The sequence below is a fragment of the Aspergillus tubingensis genome, assembly GCF_013340325.1.
Source record: "Aspergillus tubingensis WU-2223L DNA, scaffold_5, whole genome shotgun sequence".
NCBI classification, from domain to species: Eukaryota; Fungi; Ascomycota; class Eurotiomycetes; order Eurotiales; family Aspergillaceae; genus Aspergillus; species Aspergillus tubingensis.
This window is the reverse complement of record NW_023336279.1, coordinates 209438-233322: the sequence shown is the minus strand read 5'-3', so window position 1 is coordinate 233322 and position 23885 is coordinate 209438. Positions and strand designations below refer to the sequence as shown.

General features: G+C 47.6%; 7 protein-coding genes and 3 non-coding genes across 10 annotated transcripts; 5 read left to right on the top strand and 5 right to left on the bottom strand.

The window, feature by feature from the left end:
- Positions 1-241: 241 nt before the first annotated feature.
- AtWU_03433 (YbhB/YbcL family Raf kinase inhibitor-like protein) lies at positions 242-862 on the bottom strand (the record flags this gene model as incomplete). Its single annotated transcript, XM_035498545.1, has 1 exon — positions 242-862. The coding sequence occupies one exon, from the start codon at positions 860-862 to the stop codon at positions 242-244; it is 621 nt and encodes a 206-aa protein (XP_035354438.1).
- Positions 863-1533: 671 nt separating this feature from the next.
- On the top strand, positions 1534-1641 carry AtWU_t76. The gene is made up of 2 exons: positions 1534-1571; positions 1606-1641. It is a non-coding gene; the product is annotated as a tRNA-Met (tRNA).
- A 639-nt stretch (positions 1642-2280) lies between these two features.
- Positions 2281-3775, bottom strand: AtWU_03432 (uncharacterized protein; the record flags this gene model as incomplete). Its single annotated transcript, XM_035498544.1, has 2 exons — positions 2281-2430; positions 2552-3775. 2 exons carry the CDS (start codon positions 3773-3775, stop codon positions 2281-2283), a joined length of 1374 nt encoding a protein of 457 aa, XP_035354437.1.
- Positions 3776-5093: 1318 nt separating this feature from the next.
- AtWU_r24 lies at positions 5094-5209 on the top strand. The gene has a single exon (XR_004775204.1). It is a non-coding gene; the product is annotated as a 5S ribosomal RNA (ribosomal RNA).
- A 2157-nt stretch (positions 5210-7366) lies between these two features.
- AtWU_03431 (major facilitator superfamily protein) lies at positions 7367-8290 on the top strand (the record flags this gene model as incomplete). The annotated part of the gene is made up of 4 exons (XM_035498543.1): positions 7367-7550; positions 7640-7720; positions 7782-7975; positions 8051-8290. The coding sequence occupies 4 exons, from the start codon at positions 7367-7369 to the stop codon at positions 8288-8290; spliced, it is 699 nt and encodes a 232-aa protein (XP_035354436.1).
- Positions 8291-8660: 370 nt separating this feature from the next.
- On the bottom strand, positions 8661-10529 carry AtWU_03430 (fungal specific transcription factor domain-containing protein; the record flags this gene model as incomplete). The annotated part of the gene is made up of 5 exons (XM_035498542.1): positions 8661-8708; positions 8760-10079; positions 10137-10168; positions 10242-10440; positions 10518-10529. 5 exons carry the CDS (start codon positions 10527-10529, stop codon positions 8661-8663), a joined length of 1611 nt encoding a protein of 536 aa, XP_035354435.1.
- A 1002-nt stretch (positions 10530-11531) lies between these two features.
- Positions 11532-14219, top strand: AtWU_03429 (FAD-dependent oxidoreductase; the record flags this gene model as incomplete). Its single annotated transcript, XM_035498541.1, has 5 exons — positions 11532-11833; positions 11896-12170; positions 12236-12606; positions 12661-13415; positions 13481-14219. The coding sequence occupies 5 exons, from the start codon at positions 11532-11534 to the stop codon at positions 14217-14219; spliced, it is 2442 nt and encodes an 813-aa protein (XP_035354434.1).
- Positions 14220-15925: 1706 nt separating this feature from the next.
- Positions 15926-18915, bottom strand: AtWU_03428 (purine and uridine phosphorylase; the record flags this gene model as incomplete). Its single annotated transcript, XM_035498540.1, has 3 exons — positions 15926-16580; positions 16624-17836; positions 17922-18915. The coding sequence occupies 3 exons, from the start codon at positions 18913-18915 to the stop codon at positions 15926-15928; spliced, it is 2862 nt and encodes a 953-aa protein (XP_035354433.1).
- A 397-nt stretch (positions 18916-19312) lies between these two features.
- AtWU_r23 lies at positions 19313-19428 on the top strand. The gene has a single exon (XR_004775203.1). It is a non-coding gene; the product is annotated as a 5S ribosomal RNA (ribosomal RNA).
- A 343-nt stretch (positions 19429-19771) lies between these two features.
- Positions 19772-20941, bottom strand: AtWU_03427 (uncharacterized protein; the record flags this gene model as incomplete). Its single annotated transcript, XM_035498539.1, has 1 exon — positions 19772-20941. One exon carries the CDS (start codon positions 20939-20941, stop codon positions 19772-19774), a length of 1170 nt encoding a protein of 389 aa, XP_035354432.1.
- Positions 20942-23885: the final 2944 nt, after the last annotated feature.

Here is a 23885-nt window from a genome sequence, read left to right as displayed (position 1 = left end):
GATTGCCACAGCTGCCGGGTGGGTACATGGCAGCAGGGATGAAGAACAAAGGGGTACCTAGGCAGTTGAATGCTACTGATGCAGTGAACTAACGATCAGATCACCTGACCATCCCTACCCGTAAACGATCGACCCGTCAGCGAGCATAACATTATATGATTGAATAAATTAGAATTAGAATTAAGCATTCCACTAAACTTGCAAAGTTTCATAGTTCATCATCCATTTCACATTCCATCGATTAAGGCTCCCGCACAAAAGTGCCCACCCACTCCCCCCAAGCCAACACACTCTCCTTCTCCTTCTCCAGCCACTGCAACAACTCCTCCTTCCCCCAAGGCTTCTCCTCCAGCGCCTTTCCCAACGCCAACACCTGAAAGAAATACCGATGTGAGCCGTGTCCCAATACCGGGCGCGGCCCACTCCACACATTCTGGTGCCAGTTCACCCCGTACTGAAATCCCCCCTGTAATGCCCTCTTACTCGCGTCCGCCACAGCAACATCATCTGAAGAGATACTGGTTTTGTCCTTCGCTAGTCCGTAGTAGAGCCCATGCACGATTGGATTCGGCAGCGGTGCATCGGCATCTTCGACAATGAGCACATAGCTGTGGATTTTCTCCGCAGGCACCGAGTCGTTGGGTACCGTCCAGGAAAGAGGCGGGAAGCGATTCGCGCCAACCTGAGTGTATTCTGCGGGTAGTGGAGACTGCGATGGGCCCACGGACGAGGTTACGGCGACGGTGGGTTGAAGCGCTTGAAGAACTGGACTGGTGCGCGTGAGTAGTTTTGCGTCGCGGCCTCGTTTGTTGCGCAAGAGACGCCCCAGGAAGGCCTCGATGCGGGGAGGGAGTTTGTCCATGGTTAGATTGGTTGGGTTTGGCCGGGGATTGTTGGAGTGTGGAATTCATTAGTTAAATTTTGAGTTGGGATGGCTGTTATTTAACTACTGTCAACGAAAGATGGTAACGCCCCTATTGTATGCCCGAGCCCGATAGCGGGCCGCACTTGGAAGGATTAGGAAAACAATGTATCCTAAAGCCTATTTCCGGGCAGCCGTGAAAGGCAAAGCTCAGGACCCACTATGGATGTATGTACTATGTACTGACTACTGACGGATCTTCACGAGCGGTTAGCCAGTATGGCTATCGGATAGTGCAGAGAGTTATTCCGACGGGATATTGGTTGATTGGGGCTGCCATTCTCACTTTGCTGTGGTCATCTGATGACGTGCCAGCCAAGGACGGTGGCATCGGTAAACCATGGGCTTCGTATCGGGACTTTCGGAGTTTCCCAATGTAGAAATAAGATACCATCTCTCCTTCAAGTAGAAAGTTGGAGTGGTTAAAGCACATACCTGTATTAGACCCGCTGGTTAGGGGCTATGTAGGCTTAATCAATCTTATCGCCGGTTATGCACCTTCGTTGGGGACGGAAAAAGGAGAAAGGATGGCGCGGATTGATCCATTGACTTCCTGCCTCTGTCTGCTATTGCGATATTATGCTATATTGGTGAGCGTTCTTCAACAAGTCGTCTCGATGGTGTAGTTGGTTATCACGTGGGTCTCATACTACAGTATGACGTGGAAGCATAACTTCCATGCGATCCCAAGGCCGGGAGTTCGAACCTCCCTCGGGACAGATCTTTTTCCTTTCCTTACTTTTTTGCTCCCGCTTCGAATCAATCTCTCATCTCTTCAGAATCAAACTCATTCTTATTTTTTGCTCCTTTTTTTTATGTAGTTAATTTTCCGAACACATCACAGGTATCCCTCATATATACTGATAGTACTAGTAAGCCTTTTTGAGTTGCCTTCAGATCCTCAATGTCGACTTCAGGTTGATTGAAGCCGCTCTACCGCATAATATATTTTCAGACACGTAAGTTAGTATGGCCGGTGGTTGGAGTCATTGTTCAACAAGATCTACCACTTTCTCAGGCTCCTCATAACCCTTTCCAGCCCCGTCGTCATTTGCCAAACGACCTTTTTTAATCCTCTCAGTACTGATTGAAGCAGCGTACAGAAAACCCTCCTCCCACATGGCTATACAAAGTGCCCAGGTGAAGTCGACTTTGCGCTGCCAATCATCGTCACACATCAATCTGAGTGCCGCCGGGTTGTATACGTGGAAATCTGGCTGATCCGCCCCAGTTAGATATTTAACCAAAAACATCTCGAGAACCTCTTGCTCTTCGGGTCTTGTAGCTAGCTCCACAGCCCCGGAGACAGCATGGCCACCCGAGACCACCTTTCCGGACCAAGGAATCGTAATTTCAAATCACTCGGGCGTATGCTGTGTGAACCTTGAGTCGTCCACGAGGTCGCTATACCCAGGGAGGGTCCCCTTGAACCTCCACCCTACTTTGAACCCCAGGTTTTCGGGGACAGCAACAGCATTTTCCATAACACGATGACGAGCGTTTGACATCTGCCATATGAAGGTCGCCAGAATTAACAAAATTCCGGTTCGTACTTGCGGTTCTCCATCGACTAAGTCGAAAGGGCCCCGAGCCGAGCATAAGCCCTCCTCCTTTGCACAAAGAAGGCACTATATTGCCTATTTCTCCAGATGCCATGTCATACCCAAGGTCAATGAAGTCATGCACCGCCACCAGCGCTCCCAGAATGAGAACTGAAGTGACGTCGCCTCGACTGTCGTAAAGCCCACTCGCGAAAACGCCGTCGGTGCAACGGAACGCGCACATGGCTTTGAGGTCGTCCCATACAACATACCCCGGTGCCTTCTTCCCAGCGCTGCGAGCAGCTTCTTCGGTTTTCATCTTAAACTTGATTTGCACATAGTTGGCAAACTTCAGAGTCACCCCGTCGCCCACATATTTGTGAACAGCACCGCTCGCCACTTTCACACAACGGTTTCTGATCGCCTGCAGCTCTGCATCGCAGTCAGGCCGACTTCCGATCGCGTAGTCGTACAGAAACTGAGTGTCTTGCATTGACCATACCCCGCCGTATGCTCCGCCATAGACGAAAAAGTCAATAGCGCAACTCAGACTGTACACACAAGTATTTCGCATAATTCCTCTGGCCTCGAAAGCCTGGAATATCTTTGCCATTTCGGCACTTTGGACCTGACCAACACCGTCTCCTTTGGAGAACACATTTCCCTCGATCACCGGATGGCCAACCTGACTTGGGAGCGCCGGAACAAACGTAATATACCTGTTGGAGACTGGTACACCCTTCACGCTTGCAGCGGCTCTCGCATCCAAGCTCAAGTCGACTGAAACTATTGCCGAGACGATAAGATTCCCAATGTCCCCAACGGCAACATTCCGAGCAAACAGTGGCCTGATTACAGCGTCAACGGCGACACATAATCTGCAACTACAACCCTCGGTCAACCGACCCAGGCTAGTGGCCGTATGAACATAATCGAAATCTGCTACAAGCGCACTGTCGACAACAGAGCCAGGGAGCGAAAATACCATGTCGCGCAGGTAATATGGGTCGATTGCAGCTTTATCCGAACTCCTACCAACTCTCAGTGCTGGGTCTGCCCCACTCTTATCCCAAGAGGCATTGAAAACGTCCTGCATACGAGGCCTGTGGATCGCTGGCTCCAGTCGCCAGAAGCTCGTCAAGGATCCTTCAGACCTCTTCGAGTGCTTCTGAAGCTCACGCATGGACGATTCTACCCATAAGAGATCTCGAGCAGGTGACTTCCTCTCGAGCCATAAGTTACCACATGCCATCCCGTCAAGGTAAGGGCAACGACTTCCGCCCAGACCTGCTCCCGTGAGTCCGGGTGTCATGCCGCTGCTGGTCAGGCTGGCAGCCTCAGACCCTTGGCTTTTCAGCAACACTCGGTACGTATTTTATTTTCCATTGAAGATTTTTTTCTTCGGTCTCAGGGGCACAGCTTGGCTCTGTGCATCCTGACTTTGGGAGCTCATCAACATGATCAGGAGAGCTTAGGTTTCACAATCTGAAAGGAGCCTTCAACGGCATATTTAGCTTCGCGGGTACCGTCGAATTCCTGCGAAACGAGGTCTTCCAGCTTCTCGAATGAAACATGTTGGATGGCTCCTCGAGAAGCCACTCGAGAAGATCTTGACCACAAACTGTCGACATGGTCTATACCCACTTGAAATTAGTCTTACTCTATTTTGGGGGGTCCTCAGACTAACCGTCGCTTGTCGATATCAGCGGGAACTGAGTAGTGGTGGAGTTAAAGTGAATGTTTATAGATCAGCAATGTGGCATGACTACATGTGATGAATAGATATGATATTGAAGGATAATCCAGCAGAAGCCGGGGTGCCCTATAGACCATTTATAGATCACAGGCATAGAATTGAACGTCATATGGCGTTCTCTTCTCCTCCACCTGCCACTGTAGGTTATAGTCCCAATTCGTCCACTTACCTTGAATCAAAGTTTCTATGTATATCTGGTATCCCAGTAAATGTTACACAAGCCAGAGTGACTCTCGTTTTCAAGTTGTACAACGTAAGCGCTTATATTTACTCTAACTATCAGTTTGTTCATGAACCTTCCTCCAACCTTAACCCGAACACATTTCCTCTCGAGACTTGTTCTGTTTTAGTGCAAGGGATAAAGGGAGGTTATCAAATAGGAAATCTTTTATAACGCCTTGCTTTGTGTAACGGATGTTTTCTCTTTGTGGACCTAATGTACGTAATGTGCTGTCATTCACCAGCATTAACTATAGAAAGCAAACTTTCGGCTACTCGAATGACAAGTGCGCATATCAAGTCCTTGCAACCGCAACGCATGACTCTCATGCTGCCAGAGCCTGATGCATACCCCACAAAGGGAAACATTTCCCGATGATGCAGAATACATTGGGAAGTGCTTTTGCTGTCAACACAACTAGATGCATTATGGGCATGCTACATTCCTGAACAATGTAATAACAGGTAACAGTGAAGCTCGTTGGGCAATTATTCCGATCGGCTCAAAGCAGGTATCCCGAACCCGCCGAGTAATCTAGCATGCGTCTCGTCTAAAGCTGCTGTCCTGACTCGAAGGAGAAGGTGAGGGCTGGAATTCCACATGGAGTTTCCATAATCATCTTCATAGGATAAAGTAAAAGACAATCTAGTACATACGACCATAGGGTGTGGAAAACAGGGCTTCCCGTCCGCTCAGCCGTACTTAAGCCACACGCCGGGAGGTTAGTAGTTGGGTGGGTGACCACCAGCGAATCCCTTCTGTTGTATGTTTTTATCTTCCATTTTTTTTGTTTCCTGTTTCTCTTGTCTTTGATGTTCAATTTTATTAGCTTCCGTTGGAAATAATCGTGGTGACGCTCAAACGCGTGGCCAAATTCTCATCAAGGGATGCGGTGCGCGAGCTTGCAATTTAGATCTAAATCCCCTGCTACGCGAAGGTATTCTTGGTTTAGGCCGTTCAGGCGATGGCGTGCGGGGAAGCTGAGCTGATATCCCTGAGAAGATTTTAATCTAGCACAGAAGCTCACCAGTGACATAGCTCAGGGTGTAAGTAAGCCACACTCAAGGAGTCGACGGTCTTAGCGACCCAAGCACTGAACGGATGCAACCATCATGGGTAGGCAATCTCTAGGAGAGCGTTGCCCTTGAGATACAGGAGATATTCGGGCCTGGCATTTACCAGGCGTGTAATTGCATTAGGGGTGCGAAGAAGATTGTCTTAACAAAATACTTTGTGATGTTGTCATAGACCTAGGACCTATTTCCGGCATCATCGGCCCACTTCTGAAGAGCAACGAAGATATATCAATGATAGCTAAAGTACCAGAAGGCAGGGCTACCGCCGATCTGGAACACAGATCCAAGACTTTTTCAGCGAAAGGCCGCAGCCCGCCACGGAGGTTACAGTTAGTCTTACCATCTTTTCACCGGTAAAGTTCACGACTGGGTAAATAGATTGCTGACCCCAGTGTTAGTGATGCAAAGCTGGCTGGCCCTGACTTAGCACTACTGGCCACCGGAGTTCCAGCAACCTTCCAAGGATACTATACGTCGTCACAAGGCGAGGTGTGGCTGTCATCGAACAGTTCGGTGTATCCCGGCACCTCATTCAGGTTGCCCATCAGGTGCCTCCTATTGGGTGATGGAGTATATTTCCAACAACGTTTTCGGAAGGCTGGCTACCAGCACCTGGGGGCCAGGGCCCAGACTTCTTCACATTTCGAGTCTGCAACCGACTGCAGGTTATGGCGTCTGCAAAGAGGCCTGGGTAGCAGCGACTTTCCACGTTCGGCCTACAGGAATGGAGTGGGGCTACAGTCTGGGATCGGAGGCCCCAAAATAAACCTAGTCTTGTCCGGCTGCGGCTGTTCGACGCTGATCCTCAAGGCATTTCGAATGGGTATGGCCGCGGAGGTACTTCAGATCACCATGACACGTTGCATATGGTACTACGGCCAGCCGCATCTCAACCCACCTTTTTCCTAGAGCCAACCAGAGATAGACATGATATGGAACCCATGGAATGAAACATCGAGAGTATGCAACCGGGTGAGACAATGGCATCCGCTATTCCGCGGCCGCTATCCTAATTTTTGCACGACTTGTGCAGTTTCCAGGAATCCTTCCTACAACACAAGCCGAAAGAATTCGAAAGAATTCTATGAGGTGTGAACCTGCTATAGTAAGATTATTAACTATACGAGGCCGTTAACCTTCAGTCGTGACTCTTTAGGACTTATCGCAAGCCGAAGTTTTATGAGGCACCAAAATTAGCACCAGAACTTAATATATCTGCACTATAATGCAAGAAAAATAACATTCATGATACTTCGTTGATGGTCAAAACTACAGAGTGCCAACCTTCATTTGGCTAGCTTTTACCAGATCCATTAACCAGAAATGAGTCCGTAAGAGTGAAAAGGGTGCTTCTGATCTCGAATACCGCGGTGCATAATGTTGCGTGTAGTATCTAACAACAAAAAGGCATGCTAATGCACTCAAGTGCGTCACTATAGATTTGTATACCACCCTAAGACTAAGTGGCATTGAGGTTCGAGCAGGCTGGACAGCACGCCGTGAAGATAGTGCCTTTCCCCCAGTAGGAGTAATTGGTGCAACACGCCGTCATCAGCTGGAGCCAACCATGGTAGATCAATATCATGTATGTTTTCGGCACACATCCGCGGTGTACAGTTGTATCTGCGTGCAGTTGACTGTAGCAATAGATTGTGATTCATACATGTCAGTATTCCAGCTAAGTCGCCGCGCAGTTCAGCTTGACCCCCACACCGGGGGGGGGCTGGGGTTGCATGCAGGTCCCACAGATACCTATATATTTCGAGGAAAGACCCTCCATGAGAATCGTTTATCCTTCATTGACAACTGAATCATCTCTTACAGACTCATTCCACACTAAACACCGAAAAAATGCCCGGAGACGAGACTGAAGAACACTGGTTCAGAGTGATAAACAACAGTGGTGCAGCACAGAAGTATATCTTCTTTGCTCCACCTCCCAGCTCCGACTTTTTGACTCCTGCCTGGATTGCAAGCGACAACATTAACAATGAGACGGTCTGGGATATCCACACCACTGCGTACCTCTATGCCGGTATGTCACTTCATTATGTGTTCTCTCTTTCTTGAAGATCCAGAACCGACCCACAACCCGTTCAGAGACCAGGCTGATGCGAAATACAGGAGTTGGAACACTCGAAGGGAACCATGTCAATATTGACGAAAGTCATTGGTGGGATTCAGGGATTAGACTCGGAGGCCCAGGTAGTTGTATCTATCAAGCGCTCGATGCTACTTCCCTGATAAATACTGACACAATGTCCAGAAATATTCAACCTTGTCTTCGAAGAAGGGGGTCCCAAGCTACAGGAGACAGGAGGAAACGCCCAGTCTCCGAATACCTTTACTGTCGTCACCAAGGACATCCCAAACGATGACAAGACCTACGTGGTTGCCTTTGGAAAACGTCAACAACCAGACGATCCCGAAGACCTCGGACCTGTTCACGCGTGCGCAGCGGTATGTCCGTAATTCCTGCGAGTTATTCCCATTTGCCCGCTTTGTTTCTGTTAATGACGCCACCTGTCTTTCTAGATTCCCGTCAAGCAAAACAACAGTCACCATGTGACCCCTATTATCCAGCTTCATGTCTCCAACATCCCCACGACCCCGGGCGACCTGGTCGATTATGGTGACTTCAAAGAGAAGTCTGCACACATCAACTTTGCAGGCCATACTGAGGACGCAGCTCTCTGTACCGTTCTCCACAAAACAGGCGAGGACACTAATGCTGTATGGGACACTGCTTACGATAACACACTCCCTGAATTTTAGACCTGTTCGTGCTCAAGTGGATGCAGGGTGGATTTTCTATTGCTCTGAAAGCTGAGGGATAGCCCTCATCGTTATTGACAAGTGTCGGGTGATAGATCTTCGATTGATTAGCTAGCCTGTATCAGATCAATGTTAATTCTCTGCATTTTCATAACGACAATAGAACGTACAGATGCAAATAAACAGAGTATATAAACCAATGTTCATATAAAGCATCCAGCCATACTACCCAAATTTCGGGTTAGTATAGTATGCTCCCGGGGTTTCCCTTAGTATGCTGACAGTATTTCTGAATGCCTTTGACCGAATAATGTTCTTATCAATCCACCGTTGGATTTAATAAGATGGCAAGTAACCAGCATTCTCACAATTAATTTTCCACCGCACTCAGATATTGCATCTCATGATCCCAAAGGGCCTTGAAGTGTCATGGTCAGCGTAATAGGTGCAATGGAGCAGTACACCTTACCCAGTCAAACATTTCCAACGCAGAATCCCCCGTCAGTATGTCATGCATCATACTTGGGGACTGTAAGAACGCCTCTGTGCTTGCTCTACGACTATGCTGCTCTTCTTGAGCCCCATACGAGGCAAGCAAGGGACCCACCCCACCATATCCTAATAGATCTAGCATTGTACCAATTATACCTGCAGCTTTGAGGGTCTCCGATGATGGTCTTGGTGAGCTCCTCCGGGATATTTGGGAGGCCTTCAATAGCTCAATGAGATCACCCTGGGGTGTAATTCCCACAGTTCTGCCATATTTCGATTGTGTTATGACTTCCAATGATATTACCATAGCAGCTGTCAAGCAATCGGAATTTGAGCGAGATGCCCCAAACCACGCTAGCTGCTGATTATGTGTTTTGGCCAGAACTTGGAATAGTTCAGAATACAGAGTTAGAACCTGCCGGGCTGCATCCACGCACACGGACCTTAGTCCCCTATGAGGCTCTGGATAAAGGGCCGTCAAGTAATGGCGATGTAATATGCATCGCGCGCGCTGGTACGTTATTTCCAAACAGTATTGTTTGATCACAGTCTCGTCATCTGATGCCCGTATCTCTGGAGACTGCAACTGAAGTATTCTAGGCAAGCGACTTTTGGTATTTTCCAGTTTCATATTTAATTCAAGAGTCCTTTCGGGGAGTAGGGAAGGATGTGAAGCCTTGTCGCCGACTTGGTTGGCAACAGACAACATCTGCTCCATTGCCGACATGTATACAATGTTGCTGGCCACCTCATCTGCGGGGCGCGAAGGCGGAAGGACAGTAGTTTCCGGGCCAAAGTCGCTATCCAGAAGGTTTCTGGGGCGCCTCACATCGCCTAGACTCTGGCTAATAACCCGGGGTAGACCTGTATGCCATGCGAGTACGGAGTCGATTGTGATCAATACAAGCCATGCTCTGCGCCGCATTTCTGCTTCAAAACTCGATATCTGGAGATGGTAGAGCTGAGGATCTCGATGATATCCCATCATTATTGCTAGTCGCGACACAATGCTGAGTAACATTGGGAGTCCTGTTTTGTGATCGTTACTTTGGAGATACTCGATGCCGAGGTATAAGATGGATGCTTCAACTTTATAAAGGCCCGGAGTAGCGAAATTTGACTTCGCCAACGCAACTGCACCATTATTACGGTACACATAGAATGCTCGAGGCAAGTCTAGTGAGGACACTTTCGGATCTGCCGTATGCTGGATGTATATCCCACAAGAGAGGATTGAATACAATAATGCGATCCAAGCGACCGGTGCTCCGGCGGGGTTATCCCAGAATCTCAGGTACTGTTGAAAGCCTGCGTTAGATCATTATACTATAGCTCAGTTATTGATGGCATGTACTTCGCTTTTGAACGTCGGAGCGTGAATGATGACTGCAGGACTTGTTAGATCCTTCTCAAGGTTGTTCAAGGATGTATGTAAGATAGTAGGGATTTGAGTACGTACTTAGCGATGGTTCCCTGGAGTTCAGACAGCGATCGACGAGCAGATCTGCAGTTTCGCGAGGCGGTAGTGCATTTAAAAGCTCCGCCATGTCCATCATCTGTGAAATTCCCAGTAGCAGGACTGGGCCTTCCGGCCGGGAGATCCTATCAGTGTCTTGGCCATCATTATCGTTCCAATATTTTCGATTGAGCTTCTGGGCCTGACATATACGTTAAGACATGTCATGATGAAAAACCCCTCCTAGGGGCAGAACCAAACATCTCTGGTGTGACTCACCGCATCATTCATAATTGCCTGCCAGTGACTTGGATTAACGAACCGAGTTCCACTTTCCCCAGCTAGGAAGCAAACGGTTAAGGAACTTCTTCCTGTGGGAACTTGTGATCCCGTCGAAGCCCCCTCACTTTCACTAGAATTTCCGCTGGGACTTTCGCCAACATGAAGCCGATCATCCCGAGACGTGGAAGAAGAGTTGCAATCCCGCGTGACTTGCCCTTCTAAGAAGAGCAATCTTTTCTTTAAGATTTGCAAGTCATTGTGGACGTCAATAGGTTCTGGCTTCCCCGATGTCCAGGGGTTCGAACGCTCGGTATTGTATTGACAGGCTGCATCCTGGCCTCGTTTCCGACAGTTTGTGCAGGGGCGTTCCCGGCTGCATCTCAGCCTTTGAAGATGTTATGCATTGCTAAGCAGAAGCAAAGAGATCAATCGTCATTTGGTTATACTGTCAATACATACTTTTTCTCCCTGCACGACGTGCATGACAACAGAACGCGGGGCTTCTGTTCGCGACGTTTCCGATCTCTCGTTGTGGAGATTGGGGTATGCGAGGCCGTCATGATGGAAACCATAACAAACAATCGAAAACAACAGCCTCCTGGAGAAAAAGGAGTATAGGTGGACTTGGGACCATCGGGTTTCTTGTAAGTTGCGTTTTCGGATTTCTCGGGTTTCTCGGCTCGAGGATAGGACCCACTGCGTTTCATGAAGGAACGGTCCTAAATGCTCCTTTACCTTCTAACTACATTGAGCTTTGATCGACCTTTTCCATGGTTTTAGTTTAATCGTAGTCATGACACTTTGCGTAACCGAAGTGGAGCGTGCTAACACTCATGCTGGATTTCTCTCTTATGCTAAATTGCACTGACTACTTTAAATGGGTCCACCCGAGGAGACACACATAAAGACCATGGCACCTCCAGTCGTCATAGTCGTGTCGGTCCCTCACACACTGCCTGTTATTCACACTAGGGCGACATCTTTGGATACTCTGAAATTATAGAGTATATCATGGCAGATTCCGAATCCAGGTTCCGCGTTGTGATTGTGGGCGGTTCAATCGCCGGGCTTACACTCGCTCACTGTCTGCTTCGAAACAACATAGACTTTATTGTGCTAGAGTCCCATGCGGATATTGCACCCCAGGTTGGTGCATCTATTGGTATTCTTCCGAATGGTGCCCGCATCCTAGACCAACTAGGCCTTTACGATGACGTTCTCAGTGAAGTTGAGCCTCTCACTAGAAACTTCACATGGACCGATGACGCCAAGCCCATCACCGACACAGTTGCTCCCCTGATTATATATGAAAGGTAAGCCAATATATCCGGTCGTCCTCAGATTTCATACACTGGCGGCGATTCTGATTCAATAGACACGGTTATCCGGTTGCGTTCCTTGATCGCCAAATTTTGCTCAGCATTCTGTACGAGGGCCTCGGAGACAAAAGACATCGTGTTCTGGTGAACAAGAAGGTGACTGAGATAGAGCATACCACTGAAAAGGTTATGGTCCGTTGTGCGGATCAATCCGTCTATGAGGGTGATCTTGTTGTTGGAGCCGATGGGGTACGGAGCACAGTGAGACGACAGATGTGGCAGTATATGGAGTCTCGAGGAATGGAGCATGAAGCCCTGAAGGAGAAGAACTGTACGATCCCACCATACATAAAGCAAAAGCTTCATATGACCCTTACTAATTCATATGCAATATAGTGATGACATCCGAATACAACTGTGTATTCGGTATATCTTCAGCCACCCCTGGACTGAGACCGGGACACGGACATAGAACCTTCGCGGGGGGCTATTCCATACTCACGATTATCGGCAAAGAAGGGCGCGTTTACTGGTTTTTCTTCACTAAAATGGACCAAACTTACCCCGCATCTCAAATTCCAAGATTCAGTCAAGATGAGATCGATAGCCATCTCGCCCCTTATTTACAGAAGCCGATCACCCCCGACGTACCGCTTTCTGAGATCAATAAAAGAGCAATTGTCAGGACTTTTGTATCCCTTGAAGAGGCTGTCTATAATCATTGGTGTGTCGACCGATATGTTTGCATTGGTGACTCAGCCCATAAGGTGCGCCTAATCTCTCGAGTATTACCAGAAACTCATCTAAGATATTGACTATAGATGACACCAAACCTAGGCCAGGGAGGCAACAGTGCAATTGAGAGCGCTGCGTCGCTTGCAAACAGCCTCTCTACTTTAGTTAACGGCCCTACCAAACCAACGACAGATGTTCGGGATATCCATGAGTGTCTGCAAGTATGGCAGAACATCCGCCAGAAACGGCTTGACCATATTTCGCAGTCAGCTTATCACTTAACCAGAATAGAGGCTCTAGCTGGTCTCAAGGAAAAGATCATCGGGCTTTATCTTCTTCCATATCTTAGTCAATACTTGGTCGACCAAACGTCCGCTACAATTGTTGGAGCAGCAAAGATTGACAGAATACCTCTGCCACCAAAGTCACTAGCATGCACCATGCCGTACCTGGATGATGAAAGCAGTGTCTTCAAACAGGGTAATGAGGTATTGAAGCGTGCTATTTCAACCGTCCCTTTTGCTTGCTGTTATGCTGCTGCGCAAAAGACGATGGGGACGTTGATAACTCAAACTGTGCCCTTCATGGTGTCTTTGTTTGCAGAGGGCGTATGGTCTGCAACTAATGGGGAGGTCCTCAACCTAAGCAAACCACTCTATCATATGTCATTCCTGGACAAGCTCTTTCTGCCTGCGATTACGTGTTTCTTGCCTTCTATCAGTGGATCTGATCCGCAATCCCGCACTCAAATGCTATCATTCATGGCCGACATTGGCCCCATCTACGGAATATGGCTGTTGGAAAGTTATCGCAAAGCACATTCCTGGTATGAGCTCATACTGTAAGTTCACCTACCTGAAAATTTTTTCCTATGACAGAAGACATGGCTAAATAAACATCGAATAGCCCGATAGGCGCGGGAATCGCGTCCCAATTGAAGGGCATTGGAAAGTTTGCTCCAATCTACTACGCATTGGAGCATATTCGCTCACCTCTTTCAAGCCTCCTATCGGGGGCAAAGCATCAGATAACGCAGGAGGCCTCGAGCTCTTTGCTGATCGCCATGCTAACGGGATACTATCTCCCCACATTCGCAAACTTCGTAACTCCAACGGTTGAATCGCGCCGCAACTACAATGCCATTTGGCAATTGTTTCCTGTCGTCGTACCTCTGCTACAGGCTCCCTTGCATCGTCTGGTCAAGAGAGCTTTCGGGAGTAAGAAGAAGCCACAACAGAAAGAAGATCGTAAGGAGAATATGCGTTACGTCCGGTACGCATATGGCTCGTTCGCCTTGATCTCTGGACTTACGTTTCTCCACGCTCGATGCACTGCACCGGCTCATACTTCGTTCACTAGTGCCTTTCTTCCTGGGTTGAGAGGCCACCTGGCGCCCGTCACCTCATTCGCTGATGGCATTGCGAGGTTCCTCCAGTATGATGAAGTGATATCCATGGCTAGTGGGTTTATGTGGCTAGCGTTGAAGTTCAAAGAATTGAAAGATGCTGGTGCCTCGTTCTCTTGGTTGAAGGCTGTTGGGGGGCTGGTGGGGACTACAGTTACTCTTGGGCCTGGGGCCACCTTTGCGCTGGGTTGGGGCTGGAGAGAAGAGATGATGCATAGACTGGTTCGTGATAAACAGTGATAAGTGTGAATTATGAATGTATGCTGCATGCTCTGACGGCTGTGTATGCAGCTTTCACGGCTAGTTTGTTGCGTAAGGATACGAATGCGAAAAACCAATAGCTTGCCTACAAGGCTTGAACATGACCAAAAAGATGGTCTTGAATGGAATTAAGGTTAGTATATAGGTATTTCGTATTATCAGATCGTAAACTGGGTCATGTGTGAAGACGATGGTCTCCTGTCTCCTGCAAGCCTGAGCTAAGGATGCCTTTGCAAAGAAACTGACATTGCACTTTGACGCGTAACAGGAAGTATATCAAATGAGCCCGTTAGGCTCTTACTATGAGTGTAATAATTGTATTTGTATAATTGTTGAATGTAATTATGTACATGAGAAGAGATGTAGCCTCACCACTGCACCACGTCCATATCAGTCGATCGAGAAGGGAAGTGCTCCATGAGCCTTTACAGGTGGATCAAGTCTATAGATAAATTGTTGAGGTTAGATGCCTCACTGGGGTCTTCAATAGTCATATGGTGTATAGGACGCTGCAACAACCTGCACTTCGTCCTTGAGTGTTTCCCTATCCAGTGGCAGAACCGCGTTATTATTGGACTTGTTCTTCTTCGACAGATGATCTATGAGCAACTGCATGTCCTTTTCGTCTTCCTCTTTATTCCAGGCTGTGGGAGCATCAATCCTCCAAGCTTGGGCCCACCACCAGGGTGGATGGCCAAAGCAATCTGGAATGCTGGCATCTATTATCGGGCAATCCAGCAGCAACGGAACTGCACGATGCGGGGATGTTCTGTCTGCCAGGTACTGCCATTTCCTGCTGAACATTGACGGAAAGTCTTGTCCAGAAGGCCGTGGAGACATACCACATGGGTAAACAGCCCAAGATAAGGGTGTTCTCCCGAAAATATCCTGAGAATTGACATCCACACGACCTGACTGCAGGAGCTTACATAGCATGGCTTCATGTCCACACATTGCGGCTACCGTAAGTGGTGTTTTTCCCGTCACACTTCTACAGTCAACCTCAGTTTCTGAGGCCTCAAGAAGAATGTCCACTGCCACTGGTTTATTTCTCTGAACGGCCCATAATAAGGGCGTCCATTGATGTTTGTCTCTGGAGTTCACATCAACTCTTCCCGTGCTGAGTAGCACATACATGACTTCCTTTTGCAATTGATCCGAACATATGTTTGGGTCAGGCGAACAATAGCCCAATTTTTTGTGTGGTCCTGCGACCCATGATAAAGCCGTCCTTCCCTGACTGTCTTTCCCATCTATATCGACAACCCCGCTCTCAATTAGGATTTTCATCATCTCAATTTTGCCTTGTTCGGCGGCATGTGACAAAGCATCTCGACCATCTCTATCGCGTAGCGTTACGTCGCAACCAAGCTCAAGGAGATGTCTCATTGTAGACCCGTTGTTTCCAATTACTGCCCACTGGATGGCAACTCCCCCGTAGGAGTCCAACCAACGAAGACTGTATGGGGAGGAAAGTAGGGCACTGCAAATATCCCTTTTACCTCGAATGATCGCAATACGCAAAGCGTTTGTGGGGCTGGCAATAGTGACTCTATCACAGCTGAGCAAAAATTCCACGATTTCTGCCTTGGAACACTTAATCGCACAGATAAGCGGTAGCGAACGACAGTTGAGCTTATGGTTCAGATCGATTTTGCCCGTGAGGTAGAGGAGCTTTAATATGGCTACATGACCACGTTTAATAGCGTACTCCACCAGATACAAAGCCATAGAACCTCTTTCATCTTGATTCGCTTGCTGTTGACCACATATTGTTTCATACGATCAATAACCCCAGCCTCAAGCAAGGAGTTGTCGACAGAGGCAACTGAACTCGTATTGCAACCAAGTAAGGCCCTGATTGCAAGTGTATTACCCAAGTAGACAGCCGCACCCATTGGGCTGTGATACCTTCCCATTTGCTTCCACATCTGTGGCGTACGTAGAAGTTCCAGGCGGATGAGGTGGTCCAAGTTCAATTCTGCTAGAACGTATAGAGCCGTCACCTCGGGTCCATAATGACGAATGAGACATTGCTCAAGGGCATTGCGGATGTCCTTGAAGTCCTGGAATGACAAAGAGAACTTTTGCAGGAAGGCAGCTTGCGAAATGCCTCCAGCCTCAGCCGCATTGCTGTGAGGCAGGAGGCTATGGATAGCATAATTGAGGAAAGGGTGTTCTGAATTCAGATACCAGCTCTTGGCTGAGCGTAGCCATTCATAGCGTCTTGGAACGCCATTTGCGGCCAGGAGCTTGTATTCACAGATGTATCGAAAGCAGATTTTTGCAAGCTCGTTATGGGCGTTCCCGATTGTGTTCGCGCTCGACCCAGCCTGGAGTCTGCTAAAACCGTCCCCGTCGTAGTAGAAAATCTCGCACTGACTCGTGAATGAAATGTACTATGCGAGCTTTGGTGCGGGTAATTTCCACGAGGCCTTTGGAGACGTTGAGGATGAAGTTCTCAATGTGCGGATCAATGTGCCATTCGCCTTCTCTTTTGATCAAGCCGTTTTTGGTAAACATCACCCCGAAGTAGAACTCATCCTTGGACAATGGACGTTGTGCAAACAAGATGAGTCGAAGACAAAAGATAAGGTCATCAATTTCCTCGGTGTCTCTGGTCAGCATATCGGTGAAAAGCTCATCAAGCCCGTCTGGGATTTCATCCAGCCGTTGACGTACGGCGTGGATTTTGCCCTTGGCGAACGCATCATTTAGCGATCGAACTACAAGTATAACCCAGAGAAATACACCGGATGCTCGGGCGCACACTTCTTTTCTAATCTCTTGGAGCATTTTTGACTTGCCCCCTTTCAATTTCGTCTCAACGTACTTCCGCATGTCGCCTTGATGCTCCTGCTGGTACTCCAAGACCCACTCAATGCCACGTTCAATATTGAGTTGTGGATAGTGTCGGCTTGCCAGACAGATTCTCAAATGAACATCGCATGCATTCAAAGAGTGCCCCAAGTGCTCGAGGAACGGTATCATGTCCTCCATCTCGGCTTGGTCGCATTCGTCCAGAGCATCAATAAAGAAGAACACGTAGCGGTTGTTCAGCAATCGGATGAGTGATAACAGCTGATGTTTCAAGTCTCGGATTGTCCAATTTATGCCGTCATCTTGACTTAGCATCTTCGCTGCGAAGCTAAAGTAGGGCTGTTTGGCACTCGATGGAACGGCAGTAGACGAGAGAAGCTGATGCAAGAGTGAGCGATACATACCCACAGTGGACCTCTCCAAGTCCACCCCTTGGGCATGGAAAAAGAAAGAGGAGATGATTGTGTCTTTTCCAGTTTGCTTTGCCTTTGAAAGAAGGTGTTTCATGAGCGTCGACTTCCCGGCTCCGGGCTTCCCTTTGATCCAGAAAAATCCTCCGTGACTTTTTAAATCCTCCCCGCTCATCCATGTTTCATATTCTGGTCGTTCTAATACCCAAGTGCATGTCGTATTGAGGGGATCCATAATCTCGTCCACTCGATACTCGGCTTGGGGGAAAGTTAACAGATCAAGGCACGCCTTTTCCCGTTCGTTACTGGAGTCTTCAGAAGTCTCTGCGGGTCTTTTTCGCGGATTTAACTGGGAGGCAATTATATCTGCAGGGTAATCAATTGACGCTCAGTGAAGTACACAGCTAAAAGAACCTAATGGAAGCTATGAACACAATAGTTGCTTACATACCCTGGGCCAGGCCCGCTGATGATGTCACATTCGAAATGGGATTCTGATCCAGGAGAGCACGCATGCAAGCCGCTGCACTCGCAGCTGCGTAGTATTGCCAAGTATCATTCTTATGGCTATCAGCGTAGTCGCTTACTCCTTTGATCAGGATGCAAGGGATATTGTCCCATACGCCAGCCCCTTCCATCTCAAAACCAAGAACTTCCTCGCGCTTGGAAATCTTGTCTCGATCCTTGGCAGAGCACAGCACAGTATCTCCAGAGGCAAGCCGGCCAATATGGATATACGGAGTCCCATCAGAGTCCACACGACGGCGGTCCACGACACTTGGGTCCCCGCTGGCATCACTCATACACAGACAGCGTACGCGATGCTTGTATTCAGCTTTAAATAGGATATCGCTTTTAATACCAGGATATGGCACATCCTTGCTACCTTGTATAGTCTGAAGATGCCCCTGTTGGTCTTTGGAGAGGTCGCCATGACGCGACTCTAAGCGGGTCATGAATGATCGGATCTGCAGACTCGCTCGCCCTAGATTGGACTCTAACGTATTCTTGCGCACAAATCGGTGCGAAAGTCTTTTCCCCAAATCATATTGAATAATCGCGCTGCTAATTATCACATCGCCGAGGAAAACATCTCTCCTGCGTTGTGTTGGACCCACGTCCGTCCTGTAAGGCACTCCTCCACAGATCCCTATTAGAAGGGTCAGTTCGATGCCCGGATAGCTTTGTTTGATATTACTGGCCACGCTGGATGATTCGGCTTTCCCACAACCACCCATGTGGGCCAGAACCACATTGTAACAGCCAATGCGGCCCAGCGTATAGTGATTGGGATCATTTCGTACAGGCCCGTATTTTTCATAGACAGTTCTATCGTAGACCGTGTCAAACAGCGGTATCGCCACTTCTGCCTCCAGGGGAAGCGGGCATATAATTGCGATTGTAAAATGAGCACGACTGAGGTGGTGGAAAGCTTCTGCTGGCATTCTGTGGATATAGTATGGGCAGTACAGGTGATGAAAGAAAAAAACAAGGTGCTATTCCGGAGCCAGTCGGTAGTGGCAGGTTCGGTTGTTTTATATACGCCAGCGCATGCAACTATGCCCTATATGGAGAAGGCGCAGCAGCGAGTTAGTCTATTAGCGCGGCTCTGGATTGCGCCTTGCCCCCAGGCTAATCTTATCGTCGGAATTTGACTGGCTGCTTCTGATTACAGAAGCTGGGGTGTCTTCCTGCCTTGCGACCACGATGAATGACAACCTGCACATTTGTGCCTGACAGAGGCCCTCGGAGTACGATGTTGCATGAACAGAATCATATTGTTGGAGAATGTTACTTATTATCAGCCGTATTCAACTGTTGCTATGGATCAAACAAGTACATACGACCACAGGGTGTGGAAAACAGGGCTTCCCGTCCGCTCAGCCGTACTTAAGCCACACGCCGGGAGGTTAGTAGTTGGGTGGGTGACCACCAGCGAATCCCTTCTGTTGTATGTTTTTGTTTCCATTTTTTGGTTCAATGTTTGAATGGACGACGGACTGTAGGTGAAATCACGTTGTTTCTATTGATGTGGTCGGCAGAAGAAGCAATAAGGGGTATCACACAGGGGCCGCCTCAATGCACCTGGGACGGCCATATCGGTCTAAAGTACATCCCAAATCTTATATATAACATTTACAACTCCTCAAGTATTCTATGCGCCGAAAACCTTGGAGCAGCTCGCTTACATACAGGAAAAAAAAAAAAAAAAAAAAAAAAAAAAAAAAAAAAAAAAAAAAAAAAAAAAGAAGAAGAAAAGAAAAGAAAGGTTAAATAGACCCATCCAAGAAATGCAACCCCCTAGGATTCTCCTATCTTATCCACCCACCTCGAATCTGCCGAGGCCCCAAGTAGAAACTTGAAAAAGTTCAAATATGCGAGTCCCGTATATGTGACCGGAATATAATAAGCTCCCCGTCGAATCCACGACATTGTGCACCGCGCAGCCCAGTCAGCCGACACAATCGCCTTTCCCATGCGGGAATCGAACGCTGCAGGGACAATATGTCGATATATTACCTTGTCTGACTTGTACAGGGCACGAGCGTAGGGTAAGAATGCTCTCTTTGACGCAGTGTATCGTACCATCTCAGGCCCACCCCAGGCAGGATGAAGCTCTGCTTCGCTGCCAACGTACCAGATTTCAGGTAGAACCTTGGTTCTCTGAGAGTGTGCGGACTTTTGTTGCATGAACAGCTCAATCAAACGGACTGATGAAATGCAATTTGAGTCCATGGCCTCTGGACCCTTGGTTCCATGGGCGAGAATGATGATGTCTGCCTCTTGAAGGATGGTACCGACACGCGAGATGTCGCCGTTGGTCCAGTCTTTGCCGAATTGCAACTTTTGTATGCTTTTGACCCCATCGGCGAGTAATTGCTTCTCCATCGCTTGTCCAAACGCCCCCGATCCACCCGTCATGACCACCGTCTTGTTCTTCAGCGAGTATGCAGTACCCGCAACCCAGTCGAATAGCTTCACCATAGACCCCATATACCGATCTGGGTAGATATGGTGCAAGGAGTGGTACTCCGGTCCCACAAATGCCCAGCTATGATCTTTCGGTACTTTGTCAAGTGCGATATGATTGGAGTCCTGGCCGTTACTAATGATAACAAAAAGAGAGCGAACGGTTTGTACGACGAGGACTATTGAAAGGGCCTTCGAATCGAGACGTTTGATATAACAATTCAGGATGGTAGCAAGGATCCAGCCGATGATGCTTCCGAGCAACTGACATATAAGCTCGAGAGGAAGAGCAATCAAGGCATTTGGTTTGGCGTATCGCTGATTGAATTGAAGAGATCGGGGGTAGTATAGGTGATGGTACTGATGACAGCGAGAAAGAAAGCGCAGGATTCGCCAGCGAGATCTCGACCATTTGTGTAGGAGAAAGTGAACGATGTCAAAGAATATAGTACCAAATATATAGAGGTAAGAAGCAGAAAAGATCAGATTAAGCATCGCCATTATGTGCTTGCAGGTGTGACGATGTTTGTAGTTGTCAAGATTCTTGAAAAGAGCACTGTGGAGCAAGAAAATCTACGTCCAGTCCTCCTGGAGCATGTCTGTCTCTTTAATGACACAGCACAGCAGTCGCCCCTATTTCTTTTTTTCTCTTCCAATTTAGGGCTCTGCATATACTTTCCGCCGTTTATGTTGTTCTCCTGGATATTCTTTGTTTCAGGGTGCACCAAAGTAACATCCTGCCGAGGTCAAATACGAATACGGAAGATAGGGCTCTCTCTCAGCTGAGCACTAGCCACTTAGGACCCGTAAATGATAGCCTGGAGCAGGGACCACATTGCCAAAGTGGATATACACAGCCATCTTTGACTAATATTGTGGCTGCCTGAGCAGCATCGTATGGGTTTGCTTGTGCCCCCGTACCTGAATTGCGTCTTTAAGATGCTAGTGCCTCGCTTCATGGTCCTTGCGCTTTTTTTGGACCCTGACAGATGGTGCCATGCTAAGGTTCTGACACCGGTTTTTATTGCTTAAACAAGGTGCCGGATGCTTTGAGGTGCTCCAGCTCAGAAAAATAAACTCCAACCCCATGTTTCATTTTCGTCTTCATGGCCGTGTTATTTCCTCCATACCTGCAGTTGTGAGGTGGGCCATCCAACCCATCACCGATTGCCAACTCACACCGATTAGCTTATAATAGATTAAGAAGGCCAAGGCCTTTAGTGTGTGCATCATAAACGGGCTTCATTCTCGGTAAATCCAAGGAGAAAAGGAAATCCGTCAAAAGGTGTGAGACAAGTGATACTCTAATATTCATAGAATCTGTTTGATTGGATTGCAGAAATACTTCTACCTTCAACTGCCCAAAGCAGTAAAGAAGACGGCGAGGCTGATTTCGTGACCCACTTGTAGTTCATCAAACCCTGACAAGGTTGCTGCCGCTGTCTTAGATCCAGCTAAGGCCCATGGATGACATATTTTACTCTATGTAAGTGGGTAGAAGTGAAGTGTTACATGTCCATGGAACGCATATTTGGCACTTCTGGTATAATTACAGGTGCGTTGGTCTACAATAATGAATTGTAAGAATGAATTGTGACCGTGCCACATTACAATCCCAGTCCTAGGCCAGGTGTTAACTTCCGAGCAATCATTGCTCAAGGTTACAAAAATAGAGTAGCATGCCGACGCCTCAAAAGGGTAAAGCCGCCAAGAATGGATGCCCTCCAAATGCTTGGTACGTTTGAGAACGACCACGAATGAAGTGTGCTGGGCACCCGCCCGCGACAGGTTCAGGAGTTAGCGGGGCAGATTTAGACTGGAACAACAAAACTTATCTAGATAGGTTTAGAAACACCGTGACTCAGAATTAACTCAACCATGTGATACTCTAAAGCAAATGCTAGTCAAGCAAAAATAAATGTATGAATCAACTCCAACCTCTACAGGGGATACGAAATGGTACTATCGAGGAAAAAGTGACAAACAGTAAATAAATTAATAAAATAAAATAATAAGAAATCTAATCCTCTTCATTCTGGAGCTTTTCTTAATACCTCGGAGATGCCTGAAAAATATTTTAAAATATGATAAGCAGAATTAGGAAACAATTCCTAATATAAGTAAGTGATTCGAAGTCATGGCGGATCTTCTAATCCGAATTATCTGATTACACGATAAAGCTTCCTCTTGAATTTGCCATACTAAACTCCGAACCTACTGTATTCAAGATCTTAAAGCTGTTTTCTGCTTTGCTGTTCCATCCCGATTTTCTAAACGCGAGTAGACGCATCTTTCGAACTCGGTTAGCACTTCAATAGCACTTTGATCTCCGGTCGGTAAGAGCTGGGAAAGATATATCCCAGCAACCCCTTTCTTAATGTCGATCCACTATGGTATGTTAGTCAAGTACGACAGGTTACTTATAGGTCTCAGATAACCAACCCAGTAGCAATTTGGTTTCCCCGACCATGAGAGCGAATTTACTTCTCGACGCTGCGGGATCCTTGCTTTATTCAGCAGACCACCGATCCCAAAATCCACCGGTATGTCATGTGGGATAGCATTCCATATGGCATTGCGCGGCGCCAACGAATAATCTTCCGGTTGTTCAAGGCCAGAAGCACTCTCTGGATGAGGTTGGAACATCTCTTCAATGGTCTCAGGACGCAGAAATTGTGCCGTAAGTAAACCTTGACAAATCTTAAGCATTTCGTTCACGGTTGTGTATAAACTACCCCCTTCTACATCTTCCACAATGGGGTCGAGGAAGGTCGGATTCTTCTCTTCTCTCTGCTCTAGGTAGAATGTCGCATCCTTGAAGTCATTTTGGAGAATCAACGGTGCCAATGACAAAATCGATCTGCAATCCAGGATATACTGGCGACGAACGATTTCTTGATTTACATGAAAGAGGTATAAGTATCGCACCAGACTTAGCATCAGGACAATCCATCAGGCCGGCATTTATAGCATATGCCAGTTTGGAGGCAATGAGAACCGCCGAACCAGTTGAAGTAATCCTCGACTCCGAAGAAGATCACAAAGTGGCAGGGTTCGCGATCTGACCCAAGTAGGAAACCTGCTTTCCCTGAATGGATTAGATTGCCATAACCCCATGTATCACTTCCCGGTTAGCCTCGTACTCCACAAAATGCCACATGTTTCAATGTTGCTTTTCCGTTATTAGATACTCATTGATAAAGTGAGACAAACGGGTAACGCCGTTGCCTTGGGGTACTCCACCCATCTCGAAATTTTTGCCTATTTCGGTCCGTTCGCGATGATCGTGGTTCTAGCGAAAGGGTGATTCGGCGGTTTGGCGGAGAATTTTCGGCCGCCCCACCCGCTTTCAGAGACATTGCATACACACATATACAGACTGGCAGAATCGAGGCTTTTAGGACTTAGGATATCCATATATCAAAGTTCTGAAAATATCAAGGTT